Raw genomic sequence first — 23,649 nt, 5'->3', positions numbered from 1 at the left:
AACAGCCATCCCTCCTCCTCCCAGAGACCCTTCCATGGAAGTATTTATATGGAAGACCCCGATGGCCCTCCTAATTTTTCCTCCCACATTATCCTTGGGGGTTGAGGGAATGGGGGCTTCTGTGCGCAGCTCAACCAAGCTAAATATTGAAACATCTTATCAGCTCAAAAGCCTTTTTTGAACTCCTGATGGTGAATAGGCCGGCCTAAGCAAATTAATGCAGCCCATTTATGTCCCAGGTGTTTGAAAGCGTTTTAAGAAATGTGTATTCTTTGTTGATACTGATGAAAGAAATGTCCTTCTGGGTTCAGCTCCAAGTGGAGGAAAAAGACACTGGAGACATGGAGGCTGCTTGGAAAGATGGTTTATTGGTGGACAGGACCACACGGCTTGAGCCCTGAACAGAAAAGGGGATCTCATGCTTCAATGTTGGTGGAGGAGAAGGGCCGAGGGAGGGGCTTGCTAGGCTTTTTATACCCTGTTCAGTCCCACCTCTCTGTTTCCTGTTCCTGTGTAAGAAATGTATTCTGATTGGTTGTCAGACTCCCATGGGGCCATGCAGGGGCAACTCTCTGGGCTGTGTTTTGAATCTAGGTATGGATGAGTTCTCAGATGCCATGTGGTCAGTTGAGTAAAGGGCCAATATTATCATGCTTTCCTGTAGCTGAAGTGGAGAAGTCTTTATTATGTAAAGTGGACTAGCTTGCCCGTCTTAATGGCCCATTAACAGTGGGGATGGGCAGGAAGCTACAGGCAGCTATTCTGTCTTTTAAAACATGTTTCTTTCTTTTCATATCCAGAGAAACATTCTGCCTTTTCAATATTTCCTAGGATGTTTTATTTTTCTGGGAGAGGGCTGGGTGATAACTTCCCACAATACCAAGCTCACGACGTTTCTTAAAAAGTTTAAATGTCAAATCTTATCAACTTGGATCCGCAGAACTTCTGTAGGGCTTCAGACGGAAATGTTAAATTTTCTCCCCTGATCCTTTGTCTCTGGAGAGAACTGGGGTTTGGGTTGGCAGCCTTTTGCAAGACGGAACTGTTTACATTTATAGAATATTTCGCAAATTCTTATTACCGAATCTGACAATTGCTGTCTTAACCATCTCACGGCCTTTCTTTACCAGCCACTCCCTGGCTGTGTTGGGCATAGAGCCAGAAATCATTTCCAACAGGTCAGGTGGGGTTTATGTGAGTTGTAATCCCACTCAACTGCGAATTAATAAAAATTGCTGTAAAAATAAAACATCAAGGTTCCTGAATCGAAACACGTCTAGTAGTAATCTGGGGTCAGAGAGCCATCTAGTGGCACTATGATGAATTACAGGTAGTGAAATTGGTCCAGTTTAATCAGATTGACTTCCCCTTTTCAAACTAACAAGATTTTCTTTAAAAGTTTTGGGGATTTTCACCAGGTGAATTAGATAAAAGCCTCTCCATGCCTTTGAAGTCAACTGATGCTCTTGAAAACTGGTGCCTTTTCACAAAAGTGCTAGTCGGAAGAGAAATAACCAGATTCCTGATTTTTAGCCACTAACTTGGCTCTCCTCCATGGTTCACAAACATGACTCTTATAGAGGCCGCAATGCATGTGTGAATTGCCCCTTCCTCCCCCAAGGAGGAAGACCGCTTGGGATTTAGGTTCATGGTGTTTTCTTAGCTGAAGGGGCAGCTTTTTTCTTCATCCTTGAATGCCAAGATATAACCACGTATTTCCTTCGCTGTTAACTTACCTAGCATCTTCCCCGCGCAGTTGGTTAGAATTCAGTATTGAAGGCTAATTCTGCCCACTGCCAGCAGTTTGATCCTGACGTGGCTCAAGGTTGACTCAAGCCTTCCATCCTTCTGAGGTCAATAAAATGAGGACCCAGATCGTTGGGGGGCAAGAGGCTGAAATCTGTAAACCGCTTAGAGAGGGCTGTAAAGCACTGGGAAGCGGTATATAAGTCCAAGTGCTATTGCTTGCTTCCTTCCCAGTGGTTCCAATGCAGCATTGCAGGCTAACTCTGCCCACTGCCAGCAGTTCGATTCTTACGGGCTCGAGGTTGACTCAGCCTCCCGTCCTTCCGAGGTGGGTAAAATGAGGACCCAGATTGTTGGGGGCCAAGAGGCTGACTCTGCAAACCGCTTAGAGAGGGCTGTAAAGGACTGCGAAGCGGTATATAAATCTTAAGTACTATTCCTATCTCAACCTTGCATGGTATATATTTGAAAGGAAATAACAATGATTAACCTAAATACATCATTGAGTACAGGTACTCCTCGACTTACGGCCACAACGGAGTCCCAAATTCCTGTTGTAAAGTGAGGCATTTGTTCAGGGAAGTCTGCCCCCTTTTACCAACTTCCTTGCCTCGGTTCTTAGGTGAACCACTCCAGTTGATAAATTAGTGACTCGGTCGTTAAGTGGATCCGGCTTCCCCACTGACTTCGCTTTAAGACACTGCGACCATCCTCAATACATACTATCGCCAAGCGTCCAAATTCTGAGAACGACCACCACAGGGAGGTGGCGCAGTGGTTAGGGTGCAGTACTGCAGGCCACTTCAGCTGACTGTTATTTGCAGTTCGGCTGTTCAAATCTCACCGGCTCAAGGTTGACTCAGCCTTCCATCCTTCCGAGGTGGGTAAAATGAGGACCCGGATTGTTATTGGGGGCGATATGCTGACTCTGTAAACCGCTTAGAGAGGGCTGAAAGCCCTATGAAGCGGTATATAAGTCTAACTGCTATTGCTATTGCTACGATTGTGCGAAAAAGTCGTTAAGTCCCTATTTCCAGGGCCGTTGTAACTTTTCGCGGTCGCTAAGTGAAGCGTCGCAAGTCGAGGACTACCTATAAAAGCCTGCTTTTTCACAAACCCGACACACACGCACGCACACTCACACATACTACCCACAATGAAAAAGTCTGGAGACGAGACGGCGTTACATCTTCAAACGGAGATGTGGGATGGTGTTTCTTTTTTTCCCTCTTTTTCTTTTAATGCAGCTTAATCTCACAGTTGGCAGAATAATAGGAGCATAAAGACACAATTGGGGACGGGTTGTGAGGGCGGCATGCAAACACTGTTTGAAGCAAGAACTAAACAAAATAAAAAATAAAACCCCCATTCCAAACCCCTTTTCCTGGGTGGCTCTGCGTTTTATTTTTATTTTATTTTTTTGAGAAGAAACCTCGCCTTCGGTTTGGTCGAGACCTGATTCAGGTTAAGGCAAGGTTTCCCTGCCACCCACCCACCCCATTGCACGCAGATGCTTCTTTTTTTTTAAAAAAAAAGAACAATAAACCCCATTTTATTCATGGCATTATTAAAAAAAAAAAAAAGATCTGTAGCTGGAGTAAAAATCCCAGCCAAACAGCGGATTTCTGGTGCAGTTTGAAACCATCGTTTTTTTTAAAAAAAAAACAACACACAGACAAAAAACCCTGAAAAAATTAAAAAAAGAACAAAAACCAATTATTATTTTTAAAACAAAGCCAAACCCCCAAAGGTGTATTCAAAAGGAAAAAGACACTGGATTGTGGATTCCAGCGCATGGGGGGGTGGGGGGGATCCTTTTTGGAGAAAGTTATAAAGAAAGTCACTCTCTTTCTCCCCCCCCACCCCCGAGAAAATCGGTGCGCCTTTGATAGCTGTCCTACCACTGGGTTGTGTTTTTTTTTTTCCGTTTCGTTTCATATATTTTTTTGGCATGGTCCGCCCTTCTTACGTTTCCCTACGAAACAAGAACGGGTACCTGTTTGGTTCCAGAGAGAGGTGGGAAGGAGGTGGGGGGGATGAATGAAAGGGGAAAGGGATGGGGGGGGGAAGGAAGAGTCCACGAGAAGAAAGAGGAGGGGGAGGAGGTTTCAACAACGTTGAAGAACATGCAACTAAAATATGATACGATTGATCCTCGCGGTGAAATGAGATTTTGTTTTGTTTTGCTTAAAGGACAGGAAGGAGAAGGAGGAGCGTCACCATGTCAGTTCCCATGTGTCCATCTTCAGCGGAGAGAGAGAGAGAGAGTGGGGGGGGCGGGGGGAGAGAAGGGAGCCGGGTTCCCCACCTACCCATCGAGCGGTCCAAGTTCCGTATGTTTCTCTAAAGACATTTGAGAAAATTTGGGGAATCCTGGAAAAATCCAACCGCCTGCTCCGCTTGGGGACGGGAGGTGGGTGGAGGGGGGTTTCTGCGCCCAGCCTCGCCCCCGAGGTCTGTGCGCACAGGGGAGAGGGCGTGTCCGAAAGAAGCCCCGCCCTCCGGTCGGCTTCACAGGTAGAGCTCGCTGGCTTTGATATGCTCTAGCTGTTCCCGTAATTGGTGGAAGGACGGCCGGTGGGTGGCATCCAAAGTCCAGCATTTTTTCATCACCTCGTAGACAATCGGGGAGCAGCCGTCCGGAGCGTCCATCTTGTACCCCTTTTCCACACGAGGGACCACGTCCTTCAGAGGCTGGGGGGGAGAGAGAGAAAAGGGGGAGGGGGAAGCTTTATAAAGGAGAACGTAGGTCCACCAAGCTAGTCTAGTTCAAGCAAACTACTTCATTGCTGACGGACTGTAATACAGGAATCTCCCAAGACTGGCAGCTTTTGTAACGGAGCTACCAGATAAGCCGGAGGGGGTCCGATAGGGGTGAGGGGTGGGGCTTGAAACTTCACTTACAATTCTCGGATAAGGCACTCGCCCAAAGGAATAGATTTCCCAGAGAAGGATCCCAAAGCTCCAGACGTCAGATTTGGTTGAGAATTTCTGCCAAGGTTAGAAGAAGACACAGACAGATAAGACATGGTCGAAAGACTTCGATCGGGGGTGGCTAACCTTTTGGTTGCCGCCCCTGTGTGTCCGCTATTTAGCTCTCATCAGCTAGCCATACCCTTACTGGGAATCGAGCCTGTGCTGTATTGCCTCTAAGGCAGATGTGTTAACCATTGAGCCACAGAGCTCGACTCCTTATCAGCCAGCCAGGGAAGAAGGTATATATTTAGAGTCACAACCCCTGGTAAGTAATAAAATAAAATAAAATAAAAAAACCACATATATAACAAAGGCAACAGTAAAAATATTGGGTTTCTGTCGTGATGGACTCTTGTGACGAGCCAATTGACAGATGATGGAAGCAGTTAGCTTCCTCCCATAATTGGGGCTTACCAGGGGTTGTGACTCTAAATGTATGTATGTATGTATGTATGTATGTATGTATGTAGCGACTATTTTGAATATTTTGTTGAAAAATGAAGGAATAAGATTTCTGTTTGAAGGTATGAGGCACAAGGATAACAATGAACATCAGCATACCTGATAGTTGATTGGTGGAATTATGTATAATGGAAAATAGTGATATATAAATATAAATGGTTGGTTAAAAAAAAAATCTTTTCTTTCGCATGGGGATTATATAAAGGTATACTGTCATCAAATAGATAATCAAGAATGTAAGGAAATTATGATTTTATTGGGGAAAAAATAATACTAATCGTAATTGAACACATACTGTACAATGAAAGCGAGGCATTTAGTTATGCTAGATGAAAAATCTGTGATGGTGAATGTTATTCGAGAATATGGATGTTAAAACACCTGTAACCAAACGACATGCTGTATGTGATGATGCTTTTTAATAGCAATAGCAGTAGACTTATATACCGCTTCATAGGGCTTTCAGCCCTCTCTAAGCGGTTTACAGAGAGTCAGCATATTGCCCCCAACAATCTGGGTCCTCATTTTATCCACCTCGGAAGGATGGAAGGCTGAGTCAACCCTGAGCCGGTGAGATTTGAACCACTGAACTGCTGATCTAGCAGTAGCTTGCAGTGCTGCATTTAACCACTGCGCCACCTTGGCTCTTTTTTTGTTGTTGTTGTTGTTTTCTTTTTTATTGCTGTATGTATGTGTTGTCTGTGTAATAAAAATAAAAATTTATATATATAAAAAAAACAACGCTTTGCAGGTATTGTCAAAAGAAGGACATTCATTGGGCTACGTGAGGTGGGCGTATCCAACCTTGGACCCTACAGCCTTCAGACATCGAATTAAGAAATGGGATGAACTCATCCAAGCTGGAGGAGAAAAAGGGACTTCAGCTTGAAGGAAGAACCAAATCTTGTGACCTTGTAGACCTTATCAAGCCCTACCTGGCTGAGCCGTGGGTTAATTGTCAACCCCTTCAACATTCCCCCCCACCACACACACTCACCTTTTCTCGAAGAGCTTCTGGCGCTGTCCATTTCACCGGGAGCTTGCCGGTGTCCTGGGTGCACGAAGCTTCTTTCGTCAGCCCAAAGTCACTGACTTTAGCAATATTGTCCTCCGAGACCAATACGTTCCTCGCGGCCAAGTCCCGGTGGACGAAGTTGTTGGCTTCCAAGTACGCCATGGCTTCGCAGACGTCTCTACGGGCGAAGAGCAAGCGAGGAGGGAGGGTCAAGAAAAGGGGATCGCACCACGAAGAAATCCCCATCCCCGGGAAGCTTCAACAAGGCTTTTTTTTCTAGAAACATCCCCCCCATGGTGGTATTCTGGAGAACCGGTGCGGAGAACTGGTAAATACCACCTCTGGCTGGCCTCGCCCCCATCTACTCTGCCTCCCGAGTTCCAGCTGATCGGGAGGAAATGGAGATTTTGCAGTTTTCTTCCCCTGGAGTGGGAAGGGAATGGAGATTTTTTTTCTTTCCCCTGGAGTGTGGAGGGAATGGGGATTTTGCAGGATCCTTCCCCTGCAGTGGGGAGGGAATGGGGATTTTGCAATATCCTTCCCCTGGAGTGGGGAGGGAATGTAGATTTTGCAGTTTCCTTCCCCTGGAGTGTGGAGGGAAGGGGGATTTTGTAGTATCCTTCCCCTGGAGTGTGGCGGGAATGGAGATTTTGCAGTATCCTTCCCCTGGATTGGGGAGGGAATGGGGATTTTGCAGTATCCTTCCCTGGAGTGGGGAGGGAATGGAGATTTTGCAGTATCCTTCTCCTGGAGTGTGGAGGGAATGGAGATTTTGCAGTTTCCTTCCCCTGGAGTAGGGAGGGAATGGAGATTTTGCATTATCCTTCCCCTGGAGTGGGGAGGGAATGGGGATCTTGCAGTTTCCTTCCCCTGAAGTGTGGAGGGAATGGAGATTTTGCAGTTTCCTTCCCCTGGAGTGGGTTAGGAATGTAGATTTTGCAGTATCCTTCCCCTGGAGTGGGGAGGGAATGTAGATTTTACAGTATCCTTCCCCTGGAGTGGGGAGGGAATGTAGATTTTGCAGTATCCTTCCCCTGGAGTGGGGAGGGAATGGAGATTTTACAGTTTCCTTCCCCTGGAGTGTGGAGGGAATGGAGATTTTACAGTTTCCTTCCCCTGGAGTGTGGAGGGAATGGGGATTTTGCAGTTTCCTTTCCCTGGAGTGGGGAGGGAATGTAGAGTTTGCAGTATCCTTCCCCTGGAGTGGGGAGGGAATGGGGATTTTGCAGTATCCTTCCCCTGGAGTGAGGAGGGAATGTAGATTTTGCAGTATCCTTTCCATTGAGTGGGGAGGGAATGTAGATTTTGCAGTTTCCTTCCCCTGGAGTGGGGAGGGAATGGGGATTTTGCAGTATCCTTCCCCTGGAGTGAGGAGGGAATGGGGATTTTGCAGTATCCTTCCCCTGGAGTGGGTTGGGAATGTAAATTTTGCAGTATCCTTCCCCTGGAGTGGGGAGGGAATGGGGATTTTGCAGTGTCCTTCCCCTGTTTCACCCACCAAGATATGCCACACCCACAAAGCCATGCCCACACAACCAGTAGTAAAAAAAAAATTGAATCTCACCACTCCCCAAGCATTGTCTTCACCCAAAGATAATATACTTACAAGGAAAACTTCAACAAACACTCGCCTCCCAGCACAGATCTTCCCCGGGAACGAAGATAATCGACTAAACTTCCCTGCCGGAAGATTTGAGAGAAAGGATTAAGATTGGCCAGAAGCAAGAGAAAAGCAATATCCAGGAAAGTAATATTGGGAAGTTTTTTTCCCCCTCCCTGTTCTTAACAATGCTGGAAGTAACAATGTGTTAGCTTTTTTTAAAAAAGTCTCCTGAAATGTTTTAAACTTTGATTTTTCTCTTCGAACCTGTAAAGGTTCCCCTCGTCCTTGATTCCGTTTTCAATGATGTGTGCTTTTAATCATGGGTCCAGAGTGTTTTATTAGGTTGTTGCAAATTGCCCAGAGTCACCTCGGTGGGATGGGAGGGGTAGAAATTTCATAAAGAAATAAATACCCTGAGCTCTGTCGGAAGACGTCCTCCAAAATGAACTAAGGCAGGCCGAGAACACCATCCGAGTTCAAATCCCAATTAAATCCCGAAATCAAAGTTGCCCTGTGATATCGGCGAAATTGATTTTTAAAAAAAGGTGTGGCTAAACAGGGCAAGAGTGCAATTAGGGGCACTCCCCAGTAGATGGCACTCTCCCCTTTGTGTAGGAACACGCACGCACAGGCACACACACCCACAAACACAAAAATTGCACACCCGTGTAGGAAAGCTAATGAAAAAAAAAAACCGAATACATTTTCAAAACTGCAGCTTATGTCAGCAGTAAATAGCGTTTCACTCTGGAAATTAACTAAGGGGGGAGTTTTAAGGAGATGGGGAAGGGAGAGAGGCGAAAGCAGGAAGGAAGGAAGGAAGGAAGGAAGGAAGGAAGGAAGGAAGGAAGGAAGGAAGGAAGGAAGGAAGGAAGGAAGGAAAGAAAAGAAAGGGAGAGCGGGGGAAGGGAAGGGAGGAGGGGAAGGAGGGAGGAAGAGAGAAAGGAAGGGAAGGAATGAGGGAGGGGGGAGGGAAGGAGGGAGGAAGGGAGGAAGGAAGGAAAAGAAAGGGAGAGGGGGAAGGGAAGGGAAGGGGGAAGGAGCAACGGGAAGTAGGGAGGGAGGAAGGAAGAGAGAAAGGAAGGGAAGGAATGAGGGAGGGGGGAAGGAGGGAGGAAGGAAGGAAGGAAGGAAGGGAGAAGGAAAGTGAAGGAGGGAGGAAGGAAGGGAGAAAGGAAGAAGGAGTGAGGGAGAAAGATTGTTAACCTTAAGAGTGGCTTGGAAATGTTACCAGAAATAAAATAATTCTCGTGAATTCTACTACCGGTTGCAACAGGGTAGGTGGAAAAAGGAAGTTGAAGTAACTCCAACTTCTGCTCCAATTCTGAGAAACAGACAAGAGTAGAAGAAGAAGATGCTGATCAACCTTTCTTTCGCCATTTCTGGGGTCAAAAGAATTTCATTCCAAAGACCTTAAAAGGCTGAAGATTAATAAACATGGAAGACTTGAAAAGTCAAGATGTTGCAAACGATGGAAGGAAAGAGAAGAGGATGACCAACAGCAAGATGAACGGTGATGAGGCCACTATTAGAAGATCCAGAGGACCAGATTAGGTCAAAATGTCCTGGACGAGCAAGATGAACGGTGATGAGGCCACTATTAGAAGATCCAGAGGACCAGATTAGGTCAAAACGTCCTGGACGAAGAAAAATCTTTCTGTTGACTAAGAGTCAACACTGACTTGATGACCCATAATATAACCAACCAAAGAATGAAGATCATCCAAAGATCATCAAAAAGCAGAAGCCAACTTTAAGGAGGCATCCTCCGTCTCACAGGCAAGTCTACCGTTGCCAAGTTCTTCATCAACGTCCAACTTCCAAGCCAAGCTTCCTTGGGAAGGACAGCAAGTTCTTACCTTTGCCATAAATTCTGTGACAATGTAGAGGCCCCCTTTCTCCTCCACGATCACCCCCAACATCTGGACCAAATTGCTGTGCCGCAGCTGCCTGCAATGAGATGGACCAGATGGGGAGAAGGTCAAAGAGGGAACGACCAGAATTTTCCACTGTAAGTCAAAAGCCTTCACGCCAGCGGCACCAGACCCACCACCGCCCTCAAAGGAAGACCCTCCTTTCGCACGACGTGGCTATGGAGTCCCACCTCTCCCTTGTTCGGCAGGCCTTGAAGAGTTTGTGTCTCCAAATATTTTGAGAGTTGTTTCTCCTAGCTTCCCTTGGAGTGTAAGAGCAGTTCATAAAACCTCCATAAGTTCTACCAAAGAGAACTTTTCAGGAGGCCATTGGACATTTCTTGGTTTTTTTCCCCTTGAAGACTTCAATTCTCATCCAAGAAGCTTCCTCAGCTCTGACTGGATGGTGGGGAATGGAAGGATTGATGTTCCTTGCAGACAGCTGGTCATTTGCATCCTTTTTAGAGGGTTGTTGAGGCCACTTGGAGGTTTAATCTGTGTCCTCAGGGTCAAATTGGGATGAACGTCCTTTGAATGGTGTGGGAGTAGGAATGGATTTCCAAAGGAAAAATTGCAGACTACGGGAACCATTAGTACTATTCAGGTGACCCTGAGGACACAAGTAAAACTCCAAGTAGCCTCAAGGACCCTCTAAAAGGATGCAAATAACCATCAAACAGTCCAAGTCATATATGGATAAGACAGTCAGTCATCAGTGTCTTTCAGTTAAGGGATAATCCAAATAACATAGTCCAGTAACATTAATCATCAAAGTTTGCTAGCAGTTGCAAAACATACAATAGCTCACGGCACTTTCTAACAGCCAGCTTCCAAAAACACTCAGATCAGATCAGCCCAGCATCTAACGAAACAGAGACCTAACAGTCACTCTGGCTCCCTCTTATGGCCGATTGAGGAAAACAGCAACCAATCACGTTTTACAGTATGATTTAAAGAAACAGGTACAACATTGTTATATGATTTATATATTGCCAACCCAACCGTTAGATTATATTCCTAACAATCTGTCTGCAAGGGACATCAATCCTTCCATTCCCCACCATCCAGTCAGAGCTGAAGAAGCTTCTGGGATGAGAAGCGAAACGTCTTCAACAGAAATAAAACAAGAAAATCCAGTTGCTTCCTGAAAAAAAGCACCTTTGGGACATCCACGACCTGGAGGACTGAGAATTTCTACAGACCTCATGAGTTCTAGTTTATAGGGGGATCTAGAAGAAGCATGACTATTTGGGTAATGGTCCTAAATTCCCTTCTATGAACTCTTAAGCTTGTCAATTCAGGAGCAAGTAAATATATTCTCCACTGCTTTCTAAGCCAAAGCATTTATGAGAAGCTGTTGTGGCCCGCCAGTGGAGCTGGCAGCAGATTCGGACAGTGAGGAGGTTGGGGAGGAACCTGGGCCAGTCCTGGAGTCTGGGGAAGGCTCTGATGAGGGCTCTGTGTCAGAGGTAGAGAGGGGGCCAGAGCCGTCTGACAGTTATCAGCTGCCTTCAAAGTCAGACATCAGTGAGGCAGAGGAACAGCTGGAGCCTGTTCCCAGTGTGCGCATGCGCAGAGTTGCCAGACAAAGGGAAGAGCTAAAGAACAGGGGTCGACTTGGGAGTAAGACCACAGGTGGACAATGAATGGCCCCTCCCAGAGGAAATAAAAGAGGAGCGAAAGGGGAGTGGAGTTTGCAGGAGACAATGACTTCGCTTAATTGGTTCCTGACTCTCCGAGACTCCTTGCCAAGTTCTGCAGAGATCGGCCTGACAGCTCTCCAAGCCAGATAAAGTCTGTGACTGTAAATCCTCCCTGGAAAGGCTTTGCTGGGTGTGAATGAGCAGAATTCACAGTCCATTAATCAAAGGGGTTTTTTGTTGGGACAAGGAGTTTGCTTCCTGCTCTTGGGAAGCCTGGGTCAGAACAGAAGCTGGGTTAACTCCAGGTACATCTTCGTTCTCTGCCATCTTTCTCCGCAACTAGATGTTAATCCAGATAAAAGTCCTCCTGGTCAAGGAGGCAGGGACTCACGTCATCACCGAAGCTTCCGCTAAGAAGGCTTGTGCGGTGGCATCGTTTTTGATGCATTTCACCGCCACCTTGTTCCCGTGGTAATCGCCCAGCATCACATCTGCAAAAGAGAGCGAACGTCTGAAGGAAAGGGATGGGATCTGGTGGATCACCCCAGACCCCCTTCTCCGGCGTTTCAAGAGGTCCTTCCAATCAGAAGTATCACCCAAGGGGACTCCTTCTGGTATCTGACTCACCTCCAAATTCTCCCTTCCCGATGATCTGCAGCAGCTTCAGGTCTTTCATGTTGAGGGACCATCCGCCTGGAAGGAAAAGCAGAAGGTGAAGGTGGAGGAGGAGGAGGAAGAGAAGCAGAAGCAAGAGAAAGAGAAGAGAAGAAAGAGATGGGGAAGAAGAAGGGAATTAAGACATGGGGAAGAAGGAGGAGGAGAAGGTGGAGAAGAAGGAGGAGGAGGAAAAGCAAGAGAAAGAGAAGAGGAGGAGGAGATGGGGAAGAGGAGGGGAATTAAGACACAGGGAAGAAGGAGGAGGAGAAGCAGAAGGTGGTGGTGGTGGTGGTGGAGGAGGAGGAGGAGGAGGAGGAGGAGGAGGAGGAGAAGCAAGAAAAGGGAAGAGAAGGAGATGGGGAAGAGGAAGGGAATTAAGACATGGAGAAGAAGGAGGAGGAGGAGAAGCAGAAGGTGGAGAAGAAGGAGGAGGAGGAGGAGGAGAAGCAAGATAAAGAGAAGAGAAGGAGGAGATGGGGAAGAGGAAGGGAATTAAGACACGGGGAAGAAGGAGGAGGAGGAGAAGCAGAAGGTGGAGAAGGAGGAGGAGGAGGAGAAGCAAGAGAAAGAGAAGAGAAGGAGGAGAAGGGGAAGAGGAAGGGAATTAAGACATGGGGAAGAAGGAGGAGGAGAAGGTGGAGAAGAAGGAGGAGGGGGAAAAGCAAGAGAAAGAGAAGAGGAGGAGGAGATGGGGAAGAGGAAGGGAATTAAGACACAGGGAAGAAGGAGGAGGAGAAGCAGAAGGTGGAGGAGGAGGAGGAGGAGGAGGAGGAGGAGGAGAAGCAAGAAAAGGGAAGAGAAGGAGATGGGGAAGAGGAAGGGAATTAAGACACAGGGAAGAAGGAGGAGGAGAAGCAGAAGGTGGAGGAGGAGGAGGAGGAGGAGGAGGAGGAGAAGCAAGAAAAGGGAAGAGAAGGAGATGGGGAAGAGGAAGGGAATTAAGACATGGGGAAGAAGGAGGAGGAGGAGAAGCAGAAGGTGGAGAAGGAGGAGGAGGAGGAGAAGCAAGAGAAAGAGAAGAGAAGGAGGAGAAGGGGAAGAGGAGGGGAATTAAGACATGGGGAAGAAGGAGGAGGAGAAGGTGGAGAAGAAGGAGGAGGGGGAAAAGCAAGAGAAAGAGAAGAGGAGGAGGAGATGGGGAAGAGGAAGGGAATTAAGACACAGGGAAGAAGGAGGAGGAGAAGCAGAAGGTGGAGGAGGAGGAGGAGGAGGAGGAGGAGGAGGAGAAGCAAGAAAAGGGAAGAGAAGGAGATGGGGAAGAGGAAGGGAATTAAGACACAGGGAAGAAGGAGGAGGAGAAGCAGAAGGTGGAGGAGGAGGAGGAGGAGGAGGAGGAGGAGAAGCAAGAAAAGGGAAGAGAAGGAGATGGGGAAGAGGAAGGGAATTAAGACATGGGGAAGAAGGAGGAGGAGGAGAAGCAGAAGGTGGAGAAGGAGGAGGAGGAGGAGAAGCAAGAGAAAGAGAAGAGAAGGAGGAGAAGGGGAAGAGGAGGGGAATTAAGACATGGGGAAGAAGGAGGAGGAGAAGGTGGAGAAGAAGGAGGAGGGGGAAAAGCAAGAGAAAGAGAAGAGGAGGAGGAGATGGGGAAGAGGAAGGGAATTAAGACACAGGGAAGAAGGAGGAGGAGAAGCAGAAGGTGGAGAAGGAGGAGGAGGAGAAGCAGGAGAAAGAGAAGAGAAGGAGATGGGGAAGAGGAAGGGAATTAAGACATGGGGAAGAAGGAGGAGGAGAAGGTGGAGAAGAAGGAGGAGGAAAAGCAAGAGAAAGAGAATAGAAGGAGGAGATGGGGAAGAGGAAGGGAATTAAGACACGGGGAAGGAGGAGGAGGAGAAGCAGAAGGTGGAGAAGAAGAAGGAGGAGGAGAAGAAGACATAAAGAGGAGGAACTACAAAAATGAAAAGGAGGAGGAGGAAGAGCAGAAGGAGAAGAAGACAAAGAGGAGAAACTACAAAAAATGAGAAGGAGAAGGAGGAGGAGGAGAAGACACAAAGAGAAGGAGGAACTACAAAAAGAAGGAGGAGGAGTAAAGAGGAGGAGGAGGAAGAGGAGACAAAGAGGAGGGAATACAAAAAATGAGAAGGAGGAGGAAGAGGAGGAGAGATAAAGAGAAGGAGGAACTACAAAAAGTCAGGAGGAGGAGGAGGATAAGGAGGAGGAAGAGGAGACAAAGAGGAGGAAATACAAAAAATTAGGAGACATAAAGAGAAGTCGGAACTGAAAAATGAGGAGAAAGGGAGGAGAAGGAAAAGGAAAAAGGAGGAGGAGGAGGAGGAGGAGGAGAGAGGGATGAAGAGCAGCCCATTCAGCTTCCGCGTGGCACTTACTCCGTGAGAATTCATCTTGTGCCGCCACAGTCCCCTCCATCACCTTCGGCTTCATGAGACGAGTGCAGAGACCGTCCGCGTCCGAGGTGTAGTGCTGGCAAAAGAGGGGAATATTTATAGATCTCTTGGTTGAACAACCGTCTCTGTGTCCCTGCTAACTGTTGGGGCACAAGCGGGTTTTGATGGGACCTTGAAAAGGACCTTGGAGGTCTTCTAGTCCAACCCCCTTGGCTCAGGCAGGAAACCCTACACCACTTCAGACAAAGGGAGATCCAACCTCTTCTTAAAAACTTCCAATGTTGGAGCATTCACCAACTTCTGGAAGCAACTTCTGTTCCGCTGATTAATTGATTTGGGATTCGAGAACAACAGAGTCGGAAGGGACCTTAGAGGTCTTCTAGTCCAACCCCCTTGCTCAGGTAGGAAAGCCCTAGACCTGTGATGGCGAACCGATGGCACATGGACCAGAAGTGGCACACTGAACCCTCTCTGCGGGCGGGCACACCCTCACCCACTGCTCTTTTAGGCTCCACTGCGCGCATTTACGCCAGCCAGCTGGTCTCTTTCAAGTTTCGTCTTTCCGGCGTGCGTGCATGCTCTCCCCAGTTTCGGTACCCGGTGCTGAAAAGGTTAACCACCCCTGCCTTAGACTATTTCAGACAAATGATTGCCCGATCTCTCCTTCAAAACTTCCAGAGGTGATTAAAAAGATATTAGATATAATATAATATAAGATATAATATAAGAACGGCAAAGAAAAAGAATGATTATGTGAATGTATATCTATAATCTGTATGTAAGAGAACAAATGACAGTAAAAATATATAGCAAATAATTATTTGCTATATATTATTATATTATTTTATTTGCAAATAAGATATTATTTATATAGGTAAATAATATCTGGTCATAAGTAGCTAAGTTTAAATAAATGAAGAAACGTACATAAAAATGGATAATGAATAAGGAGATTATGAATGAAAGATAGAAATGTATAGAAGGGAAAACACTAACTGTAAAGAAACCGATTCGGAACTGCGGTATGATATACGATGGAACTTCTTGTTCCTATGTTGTTTTTTAAGTTATGTGTTTGTTTTTGTTGATGTGTTTAAAATAAAAAAAATATTATCCATTAAAAAAAAAAAAGATATTAGACTGTGCCGAAATAGACAGACTGACATTGAAAAATCGAAAACAGAAAGAAGACGCAGAATATTATCAAACTTGGAACTTATTCTACCCGTGGCTGGAAAAAAAAGGGGGGGGGAGTGGAGAATAAGAATGGCTTTTGTATTGTTAAGCAAATTAAATACTCAGACAACTGAATGCTTACGAAGCAGTAAGGAATGTGATTAATAGAACATTAATAAAATGTATTTAATTTAAAAAAAAAAACCCTTCCGGTGTTGGAGCACTCACAACTTTGGGAGGCAAAGAGTTCCTTTAAAAAGGAGGGGTTTTGTTTTTTTAAAAAATCCCATTACTATATATGTGTGCTTTTCCCCCCCTCTTTTAAAAAAGAAGGAATATACGTGTTAAAATTAAAGGTGTATATTGAAATGGAAGTATAAATACCATCAACATAAAATGGAGCTCGCTCAGAGGCTGAAATCCACCAAGTAAATGAGAGGAAGAGTGTGAAGTAGAGGAGAGAGGTAAGGGAAGAAGGGAGGGATAGGAGAGAGGGAAGGGGGGGAAGAGGAGGAGAGAAAGGAGGAGTGGAAAGGGAAGAGAGGAGAAGGAGAGAGGAAGGAAGTAGAGAAGGGAAGGAGGACAGAGGGAAGAAAGGAAGGTAGGGAAGAGGAGGAGAGAAAGGAGGAGTGGAAAGGGGAGAAAGGAGAAGGAGGAAGAGGAAATAGAGAAGAGAAGGGTGACAGAGGGAAGAAAGGAGGGAGGGAGGGAGGGAGAGGAGAGATGGAGAAGAAAGTGATGGATAAGGTACAAATATGGTGTATGGAGAGCAGAAGAGCCTATAATTGTTTTTGGGAGTGGATGGTAAGATGAACTGATGTAAACATTTAATAATATAATACGATGTTTGCTATGTAATTATACATGTGATTATATGTTATGAAAATGAAAAAATACAAAAGTTTATATATCTATATCTATCTATCTATCTATCTAAATATCTATCTATCTATCTATCTATCTATCATCTATCTATCATCTATCTATCTCTATCTATCTATCATCTATCTATCTATCTATTATCTATCTATCTATTATCTATCTATCTATCTATCTATCTATCTATCTATCTATCTATCTATCTATCTATCTATCTATCTATCTACCTACCTACCTACCTACCTACCTACCGGTATCGATCTATCTATCATCTATCTATTATCTATCTATCATCTATCTATTATCTATCTATCTATCATCTATCTATCTATCTATTATCTATCTATCTATTATCTATCTATCTATCTATCTATCTATCATCTATCTATCTATCTATCTATCTATCTATCTATCTATCTATCTATCATCTATCTATTATCTATCTATCTATCTATCTATCTATCTATCTATCTATCTATCTATCTATCTATCTATCTATCTATCAGGACACACACACACACTCTCTCTCTCTCTCTCCAGTCAGTCAGTCAGTCAGTCAGTCTGTCTGTCTGTCTGTCTGTCTATCTATCTATCTATCTATCTATCTATCTATCTATCTATCTATCTATCTATCTATCAATCATCTATCTACCTACCTACCTACCTATCTATCTATCTATCTGGACACACACACACACACACTCACATACACACACACACACACACACACACACACACACACACACTCCAGTCAGGATGAAGCTGCTTCTGGCCATCCCTGCTCCCTTCTCAGGGTCCTAATTCGTGTGTTTCCTAGGCCACCTTTGGCAGAGAAATGGGCATCTTCCGCCGTGGTGCCAACCTCCCAATAAATCCCAATAACGCTGCAGCCCACCAGGGGGCAGTAGGACACCTAGCCAGGCTCCCACATAGCCCTGCTTAGCGGCTACGGAAGGAATGGGGAACTTAATTCGTCCACCGTTTTTTTACAAACACGATCCACCCCCACCACCCCCTCAAGGGAATTAATTGCTTGTCTGTCTGTCACCACTGGGAGACGCTTCCGCCAGGCGCTGAGCTGCAGCTCCCCGCTGCTGGTTTTGCAAAGAGGCAACTTTCAGTATCGCTCAAAAGCGCCTTCCTGTCTCCGGCAGTGATGCGAGAGAGACAGGAAGTGGAGAGGGGGCTCAAGATGCTTTCAGCCCGTGACCGCACCAGGGTGGAGTCAGGCCGCCTGTTCAGGTGGGGTGGGTGGGTGGGTTCGTTCTGAAGCTGGCGCATGATGTAACTCAAGAGCCGAGGTGGCACAGTGGTTAGGGTGCAGTACTGCAGGCCACTTTAGCTGACTGCGATCTGCAGTTCAACGGTTCAAATCTCACCGGCTCAAGGTCGACTCAGCCTTCCATCCTTCCGAGGTGGGTAAAATGAGGACCCAGATTGTTGGGGGCAATATGCTGACTCTCTGTAAACTGCTTAGAGAGGCCTGAAAGCCCTATGAAGCGGTATATAAGTCTACTGCTATTGCTATTCTATTCTCATTCTCATTCGATATTCTATTCTCATTCCATATTTTATTCTCATTCGATATTCTATTCTCATTCCATATTCTATTCTCATTCCATATTTTATTCTCATTCCATATTTTATTTTATTCTATTCTATATTCGATTCTCATTCCAATTTTATTCTCATTCCATATTCTATTCTATTCTATTCTCATTCTATATTCTATTCTCATTCCATATTTAATTATCATTCCATATTTTATTATCATTCCATATTCTATTCCAAGAGCCAAGGTGGCGCAGTGGTTAAATGCAGCACTGCAGGCTACTGCTAGATCAGCAGGTCAGCGGTTCAAATCTCACCGGCTCAGGGTTGACTCAGCCTTCCATCCTTCCGAGGTGGGTAAAATGAGGACCCAGATTGTTGGGGGCAATATGCTGACTCTCTGTAAACCGCTTAGAGAGGGCTGAAAGCCCTATGAAGCGGTATATAAGTCTAACTGCTATTGCTATTCTATTCTATTCTCATTCTCATTCGATATTCTATTCTCATTCCATATTTTATTCTCATTCTATATTCTATTCTATTCTATATTCTATTCTCATTCCATATTTAATTCTCATTCCATATTTTATTCTCATTCCATATTCTATTCTATTCTGTTTGTCTGAAATGGTCTAGGGTTTCCTGCTTGAGCTGCTTGAGGCTGGACTAGAAGACCTCCAAGGTCCCTTCCAACTCTTGTTATTCTGACACCCAGGGGATGCATCCCGGTTCTCCCTGCCAACCTTGGCTCAGCCTCACCTCCACCAGCTGCATGAGGTTTTCGAAGTAGACCTCTTCGTCGATGCTCAGCTTGCTGGAGGAGTAGATGATGCGGTAATGCTCCACCTTCCCTTCACAGCTGACGCAGAGCGTGTAGTCGCCCGGGTAGTTGGTGCTCTCGCGCACCAGGAACAGACCCGTCTCCGGAGGGTAGAGCAGCCGTTCCGCTTGTTCCCGCGTGATCTTCCCGTGGAACCAGCTGCGGAGGGAGGGGAAAAAAGAGACCAAGAGGGCAGTCAGAACGTTCCGACGCCGGCCTCAACGAGGACTAGAAACCTACTTCTTCACAGAAGTTCCACCATGCACCGCCCCTCCTTGGCAGAAACTAGCAAAACAGTGTTTTCTCTCTCTCTATCACCAAAAAAAAGTCAAAATAAAAACAATACATGTATGGCTTGCTTGGTGGGTGTTTATTTACTGTATTTTTCAGAGTATAAGATGCACTGGAGTATAAGACGCGGCAAGGTTTTGAAGAGGCAATTTAAAAAAAAAAGTTTTTGCACTCTACAAACCTTCCCAAAAACGGCCCATTTTTTTCGCGAAAACAGGCTGGTTCCCCCCCCCCCAAAAAGGGCATGAATAGCCTTTAGGAGGCTTGTAAAGTGCTCCTGGGGTGTGGGGGCCCCACAAAAATGAGCAAAAAACGGCCTGTTTTTCGTGAAAACGGGCCTGTTTTTTGTCAAAACAATTGCATGGATAGCCTTTAGGAGGGTTATAGAGTGCTCCTGGGGGTTGGGGGGGGGTGTTTTTTTGCTCATTTCTGCCCTCCCCAGCCCCAGGAGCTCTCTGAAATCCTCCTAAAGGCTATGCACAGCCATTTTGATGAAGGGGGCGGGGTTTCGGGAGGCAAAAACTGCTGTATTCAGTGTATAAGACGCACCCAGATTTTCAGCCTCTTTTTTGAGGGGAAAAAGGTGCGTCTTATACGCCGAAAAATACGGTATATTTCATTTCCAACTGATCTCACAGATGTGGACTAGGGGCTTTAACAGGGACGGTGAACCTTTTCGGCTCCGAGTGCCCAAATCGGAACACGTGTGCATGTTTGCGCACCGAAGCAACCGAAAACCCAAAAACCGGCACACACACATACGCCTAGTTTTTCGGCTTCTTTGGGGGGGGGGGACGGTTTTGGGATGTTTCTCAGGCCATTTTTGTAATGGTCTTCGCGGGTGCTGGAGCACTGGAAAACGTCGGGAAAACAACACAAAAAAATGGCACGAAAAAGGACCTAGTTTTTAGCCATTTTCAGGCCACTTTCCGGTGCTCTGCAGAAGAGCAGCTGGCGATGGCACACATGCCCACAGAGAGGGTGCTCTATGTGCCACGAGGGCCATGGGTTTGCCGTCAAGGGGGGGGGGCTATAAAATGCCAGTTCAGATGTATGCTTACGGCATGAGGCTGAGCTTGATTCCAGGTTTCATCCCTTCGCGCTTCTGGACGTAGTTGGCCGGGATGATCCCCTCCCGGCCGACTTTGTTTTTGGCTTTGTACCAGTTGGGGTCCTGGAAGAGGGAAACCACGGTTAGCAAGACCCCCTTCAGGCTCCCAGGAAGGGGTTTATGGGTTCTGCAAGGAAGCCAAAGGCCCTCAACCTCCTTCCATTTAACCTCCCATTCCTCCGCAGCCACAATCGTGTTCCCTTCTCGCCCTTCAAAGAAAGGAAATGCTATTCGGAGGTCCGTTTGGCGGGGCTCACAGGGACTCCTTCGTGGTGGCTCCCTTACTTTGGAACAATCATCCCTGTGAAGATTAGCTTGGCCCCTGCTTTTGAGTCTCTTTCGCAAAGCCTTGAAGGAGGGCTGGTTCTGCCAATGGGCCTGGGGAACCCAGAGCAAGGATGGAGCCCATCAAGTGGCTTGTTTGATTGGGGGGCAGATTAACTGGGTTTTTAAAATTATTTTATGTAGGGTTTTGTATTGTTTGTAAGCCACCCGGTGTCAAGGACAGTGAGTGGGCAGAGAAAAAAAAAAGGAAGGAAGGAAGGAAGGAAGGAAGGAAGGAAGGAAGGAAGGAAGGAAGGAAGGAAGGAAGGAAAGAAAGATGGAAGGAAAGGAGGAAGGAAGGAAAAGGGACAACGAAGGAAGGAAGGAAGGAAGGCAGGCAGGCAAAGGGACAAGAGGAAGGAAGGAAGGAGGGAGGGAGGGAAGGAAAAGGGACAACGAAGGAAGGAAGGAAGAAGGAAGGAAGGAAGGAAGACAGGCAAAGGGACAAAAGAGGAAGGAAGGAAGAAAGGAAGGAAGGAAGGAAGAAAAAGGGACAATGAAAGAAGGAAGGAAGGCCAAGGGGGAAGGAAGGAAGGAAGGAAGGAAGGAAGGAAGGAAGGAAGGAAGGAAGGAAGGAAGGAAGGAAGGAAGGAAGGAAAAGGGACAACGAAAGAAGGAAGGAAGACCAAGGGAGAAGGAAGGAAGGAAGGAAGGAAGGAAGGAAGGAAGGAAGGAAGGAAGGAAGGAAGGAAGGAAGGAAGGAAGGAAGGAAGGAAAGGATAAGGGGTGATGAGATGATGATCCTTGTCCAGCAAGGAAGGAGCCCAAATCAAAACAGAAACCCAACATGGTTGCTTTCAATGTGCCATTTTATCATCTCCTCCCTCCCTCCCTCCCTCCCTCCCTCTAAACTAGTTGCAAACTAGTCTCCATCCCGTCAATCCTTAACCTTGTTTGTCAAATAGCTGGACTCCAACTCCCAGAATTCCCCATCAGAAGACATGCATTCTGGGAGTTGAAGTCCATCGATATCCCTGCTGGGAGCTGAAGTCCCAGAGGCTCCCCATTGCCAAGGTTCTGTTGACAACAGAAAAGCAGACTGCAAAACTGTATATATTTTCGGGTGAGCAAAGGAGCCAGCAAAGGAAAAGTTAGCTGGTCTTCTACCAAGGATAAAGTCCTTTTCTTAAAAAAAAAAAAAACACCCTCCCTGAAGCATTAAAGCAGTGGGGTTTTCCCCCCAAATGTGGCAACTTAAGATATGTGGACTTCAACTCCCAGAACTCCCCCAGTGCAGGCTAAACCCAGATACACCGATGAGTATTTTCTCAATCCCGGGGAGTTTCAGAGGAAACTTGTGGTTGCTTAGTTATTCCTAGCAAACAAGAGATGATAAAAGCTGGCCCTGGATTTGACCCAGTAGCTTACATTGAAAAGGAAGGCTGGATAATGTTCATGGTTAATTAAATTGTTCCCCTGTCTCTGGAGGGAGAGAGAGATGCACGGAGGGACGCTTTTCAACTCAGCTTTGGCTTCTACGATGTTCCCAGACAAGGAGGATTCCGAGAAGGATTGTTATGAAAGAATATTAATGGTAATTTTATACCATTATTAATGGTAATGGAACCATGGAATATTAATGGTAATTTGAACACATAATGCTCAACGACAGTGAAACTATCTAGTTATGTTTAATGTAAACCAGTGATGTTAATCCTAAACTTAAGAATTGACGCACAAAAACTTGTAAACCAAACGACATGCTTGATGAAACGGAGGAAAGTTTTTCTTTGTTCTTCTCTTGCTTTGTTTTGTATGTGTTGTTTTGTTTAAAAAGAATAAAAATATATATTTTTTAAAAAAAGATGTTAATTTCCCAGCCACACCAGACTTCCGAAGCCCCATCCAGGAAGATTCGCAAGGTAGCTAAAGATTAAAAGCATTCTCTTCCTCCGCGATGAACTCACTCATATGAACTCATTAAAAGCTTATCATACATTAGGAAGGGGCAAAATCTGATTGGGGATGGATCTGGCCAACTTCCTTCCTATCTCCTGTCGCCATCGCAGCTTCATTGTCATGCACGAAGAGAACTGGCTGGGAGGATGCAACAGAAGGAGGGTGACGCAATCGTTTTAATTAAATATAGATAGATAGGCAGGTAGATATTCTCAAAGGGTTGCCGTCAAACGACAGAACTAGCCCATCTTCTGAATCCGAGAAGCTCCATCGTGGGCAAGAAAAGACTGGACATCCACTTGATTATACAGATTAAGAGAGTTGGAAGGGGCCTTGGAGGTCTTGTAGTCCAGTGGTCTCCAACCTTGGCAACTTTAAGACTTGTGGACTTCAACTCCCAGAGTTCCTCAGCCAGCTTTGCTGGCTGAGGAACTCTGGGAGTTGAAGTCCACAGGTCTTAAAGTTGCTGGCTGAGGAACTCTGGGAGTTGAAGTCCACAGGTCTTAAAGTTGCTGGCTGAGGAACTCTGGGAGTTGAAGTCCACAGGTCTTAAAGTTGCTGGCTGAGGAACTCTGGGAGTTGAAGTCCACAGGTCTTAGAGTTGCTGGCTGAGGAACTCTGGGAGTTGAAGTCCACAGGTCTTAGAGTTGCTGGCTGAGGAACTCTGGGAGTTGAAGTCCACAGGTCTTAAAGTTGCTGGCTGAGGAACTCTGGGAGTTGAAGTCCACAGGTCTTAAAGTTGCCAAGGTTGGAGGCCACTGATCTAGTCCAACTTCTGCCCAAGCAGGAGGCCCTACATAATTTCTGACAGATGGCAGAAGTCCAGTCTTGTTCTGACTGAGGCTTCCCGAGAGCATGAAGCAGATTCTTTGTCCCAGCAAAAAAAAAAAACCTTTTATTAATTTACTGTCAAGTTCTGCTCAGATACTGTAGAGGAGAGAGAGAGAAAACAGATGAGAAAGAGAGAGAAAGGAGAGAGAGAGTAAATGAGAGAAAAGGAAAGTTTTGAGAAAGAGAGAAGATACTGTAGATAAGAGGGAGGGAAGGAGAGGGAGACGAGAGAAAGAGAAAATAGATGAGAAAGAGAGAGAAAGAAAGGAGGGAGAGATAAGAGAGAGAGAATAGATGAGAGAGAGAGAGAGAGAGAAAGGGAAGTGATGAGAGAGAGAAGATACTGTAGATGAGAGAGGGACGAAAGGAGAGATGAAAGAGAGAGAAAATAGATAAGAGAGAAAGGAGAG

The 23,649-nt window shown here is 45.9% G+C and overlaps 1 protein-coding gene across 2 annotated transcripts in view; it reads right to left on the bottom strand.

The window, feature by feature from the left end:
- Positions 1-2,960: 2,960 nt before the first annotated feature.
- CSK (C-terminal Src kinase) overlaps positions 2,961-23,649 on the bottom strand; it is a 49,451-nt gene continuing 28,762 nt past the window's right edge. For both annotated transcript variants that reach the window (XM_087704053.1, XM_087704054.1), the window contains exons 4-13: positions 20,136-20,248; positions 18,723-18,942; positions 14,340-14,433; positions 11,986-12,051; positions 11,750-11,849; positions 9,662-9,752; positions 7,806-7,879; positions 6,182-6,377; positions 4,651-4,737; positions 2,961-4,440 (exon numbers count right to left, since the gene is read on the bottom strand). In XM_087704053.1, coding sequence (XP_087560179.1) covers positions 4,258-4,440; positions 4,651-4,737; positions 6,182-6,377; positions 7,806-7,879; positions 9,662-9,752; positions 11,750-11,849; positions 11,986-12,051; positions 14,340-14,433; positions 18,723-18,942; positions 20,136-20,248 — 1,224 coding nt within the window. In that variant the 3' untranslated portion in view covers positions 2,961-4,257. The remainder of the gene's footprint in view (positions 4,441-4,650; positions 4,738-6,181; positions 6,378-7,805; positions 7,880-9,661; positions 9,753-11,749; positions 11,850-11,985; positions 12,052-14,339; positions 14,434-18,722; positions 18,943-20,135; positions 20,249-23,649) is intronic.

Source organism: Thamnophis sirtalis, unplaced genomic scaffold (assembly GCF_051295495.1).
Source record: "Thamnophis sirtalis isolate CommonGarterSnake01/CBP01778 unplaced genomic scaffold, rThaSir2_p1.2 scaffold_2, whole genome shotgun sequence".
NCBI classification, from domain to species: domain Eukaryota; kingdom Metazoa; phylum Chordata; class Lepidosauria; order Squamata; family Natricidae; genus Thamnophis; species Thamnophis sirtalis.
Note: the sequence above shows the minus strand (reverse complement) of the source record. Positions and strands in the feature narration are given on the sequence as shown.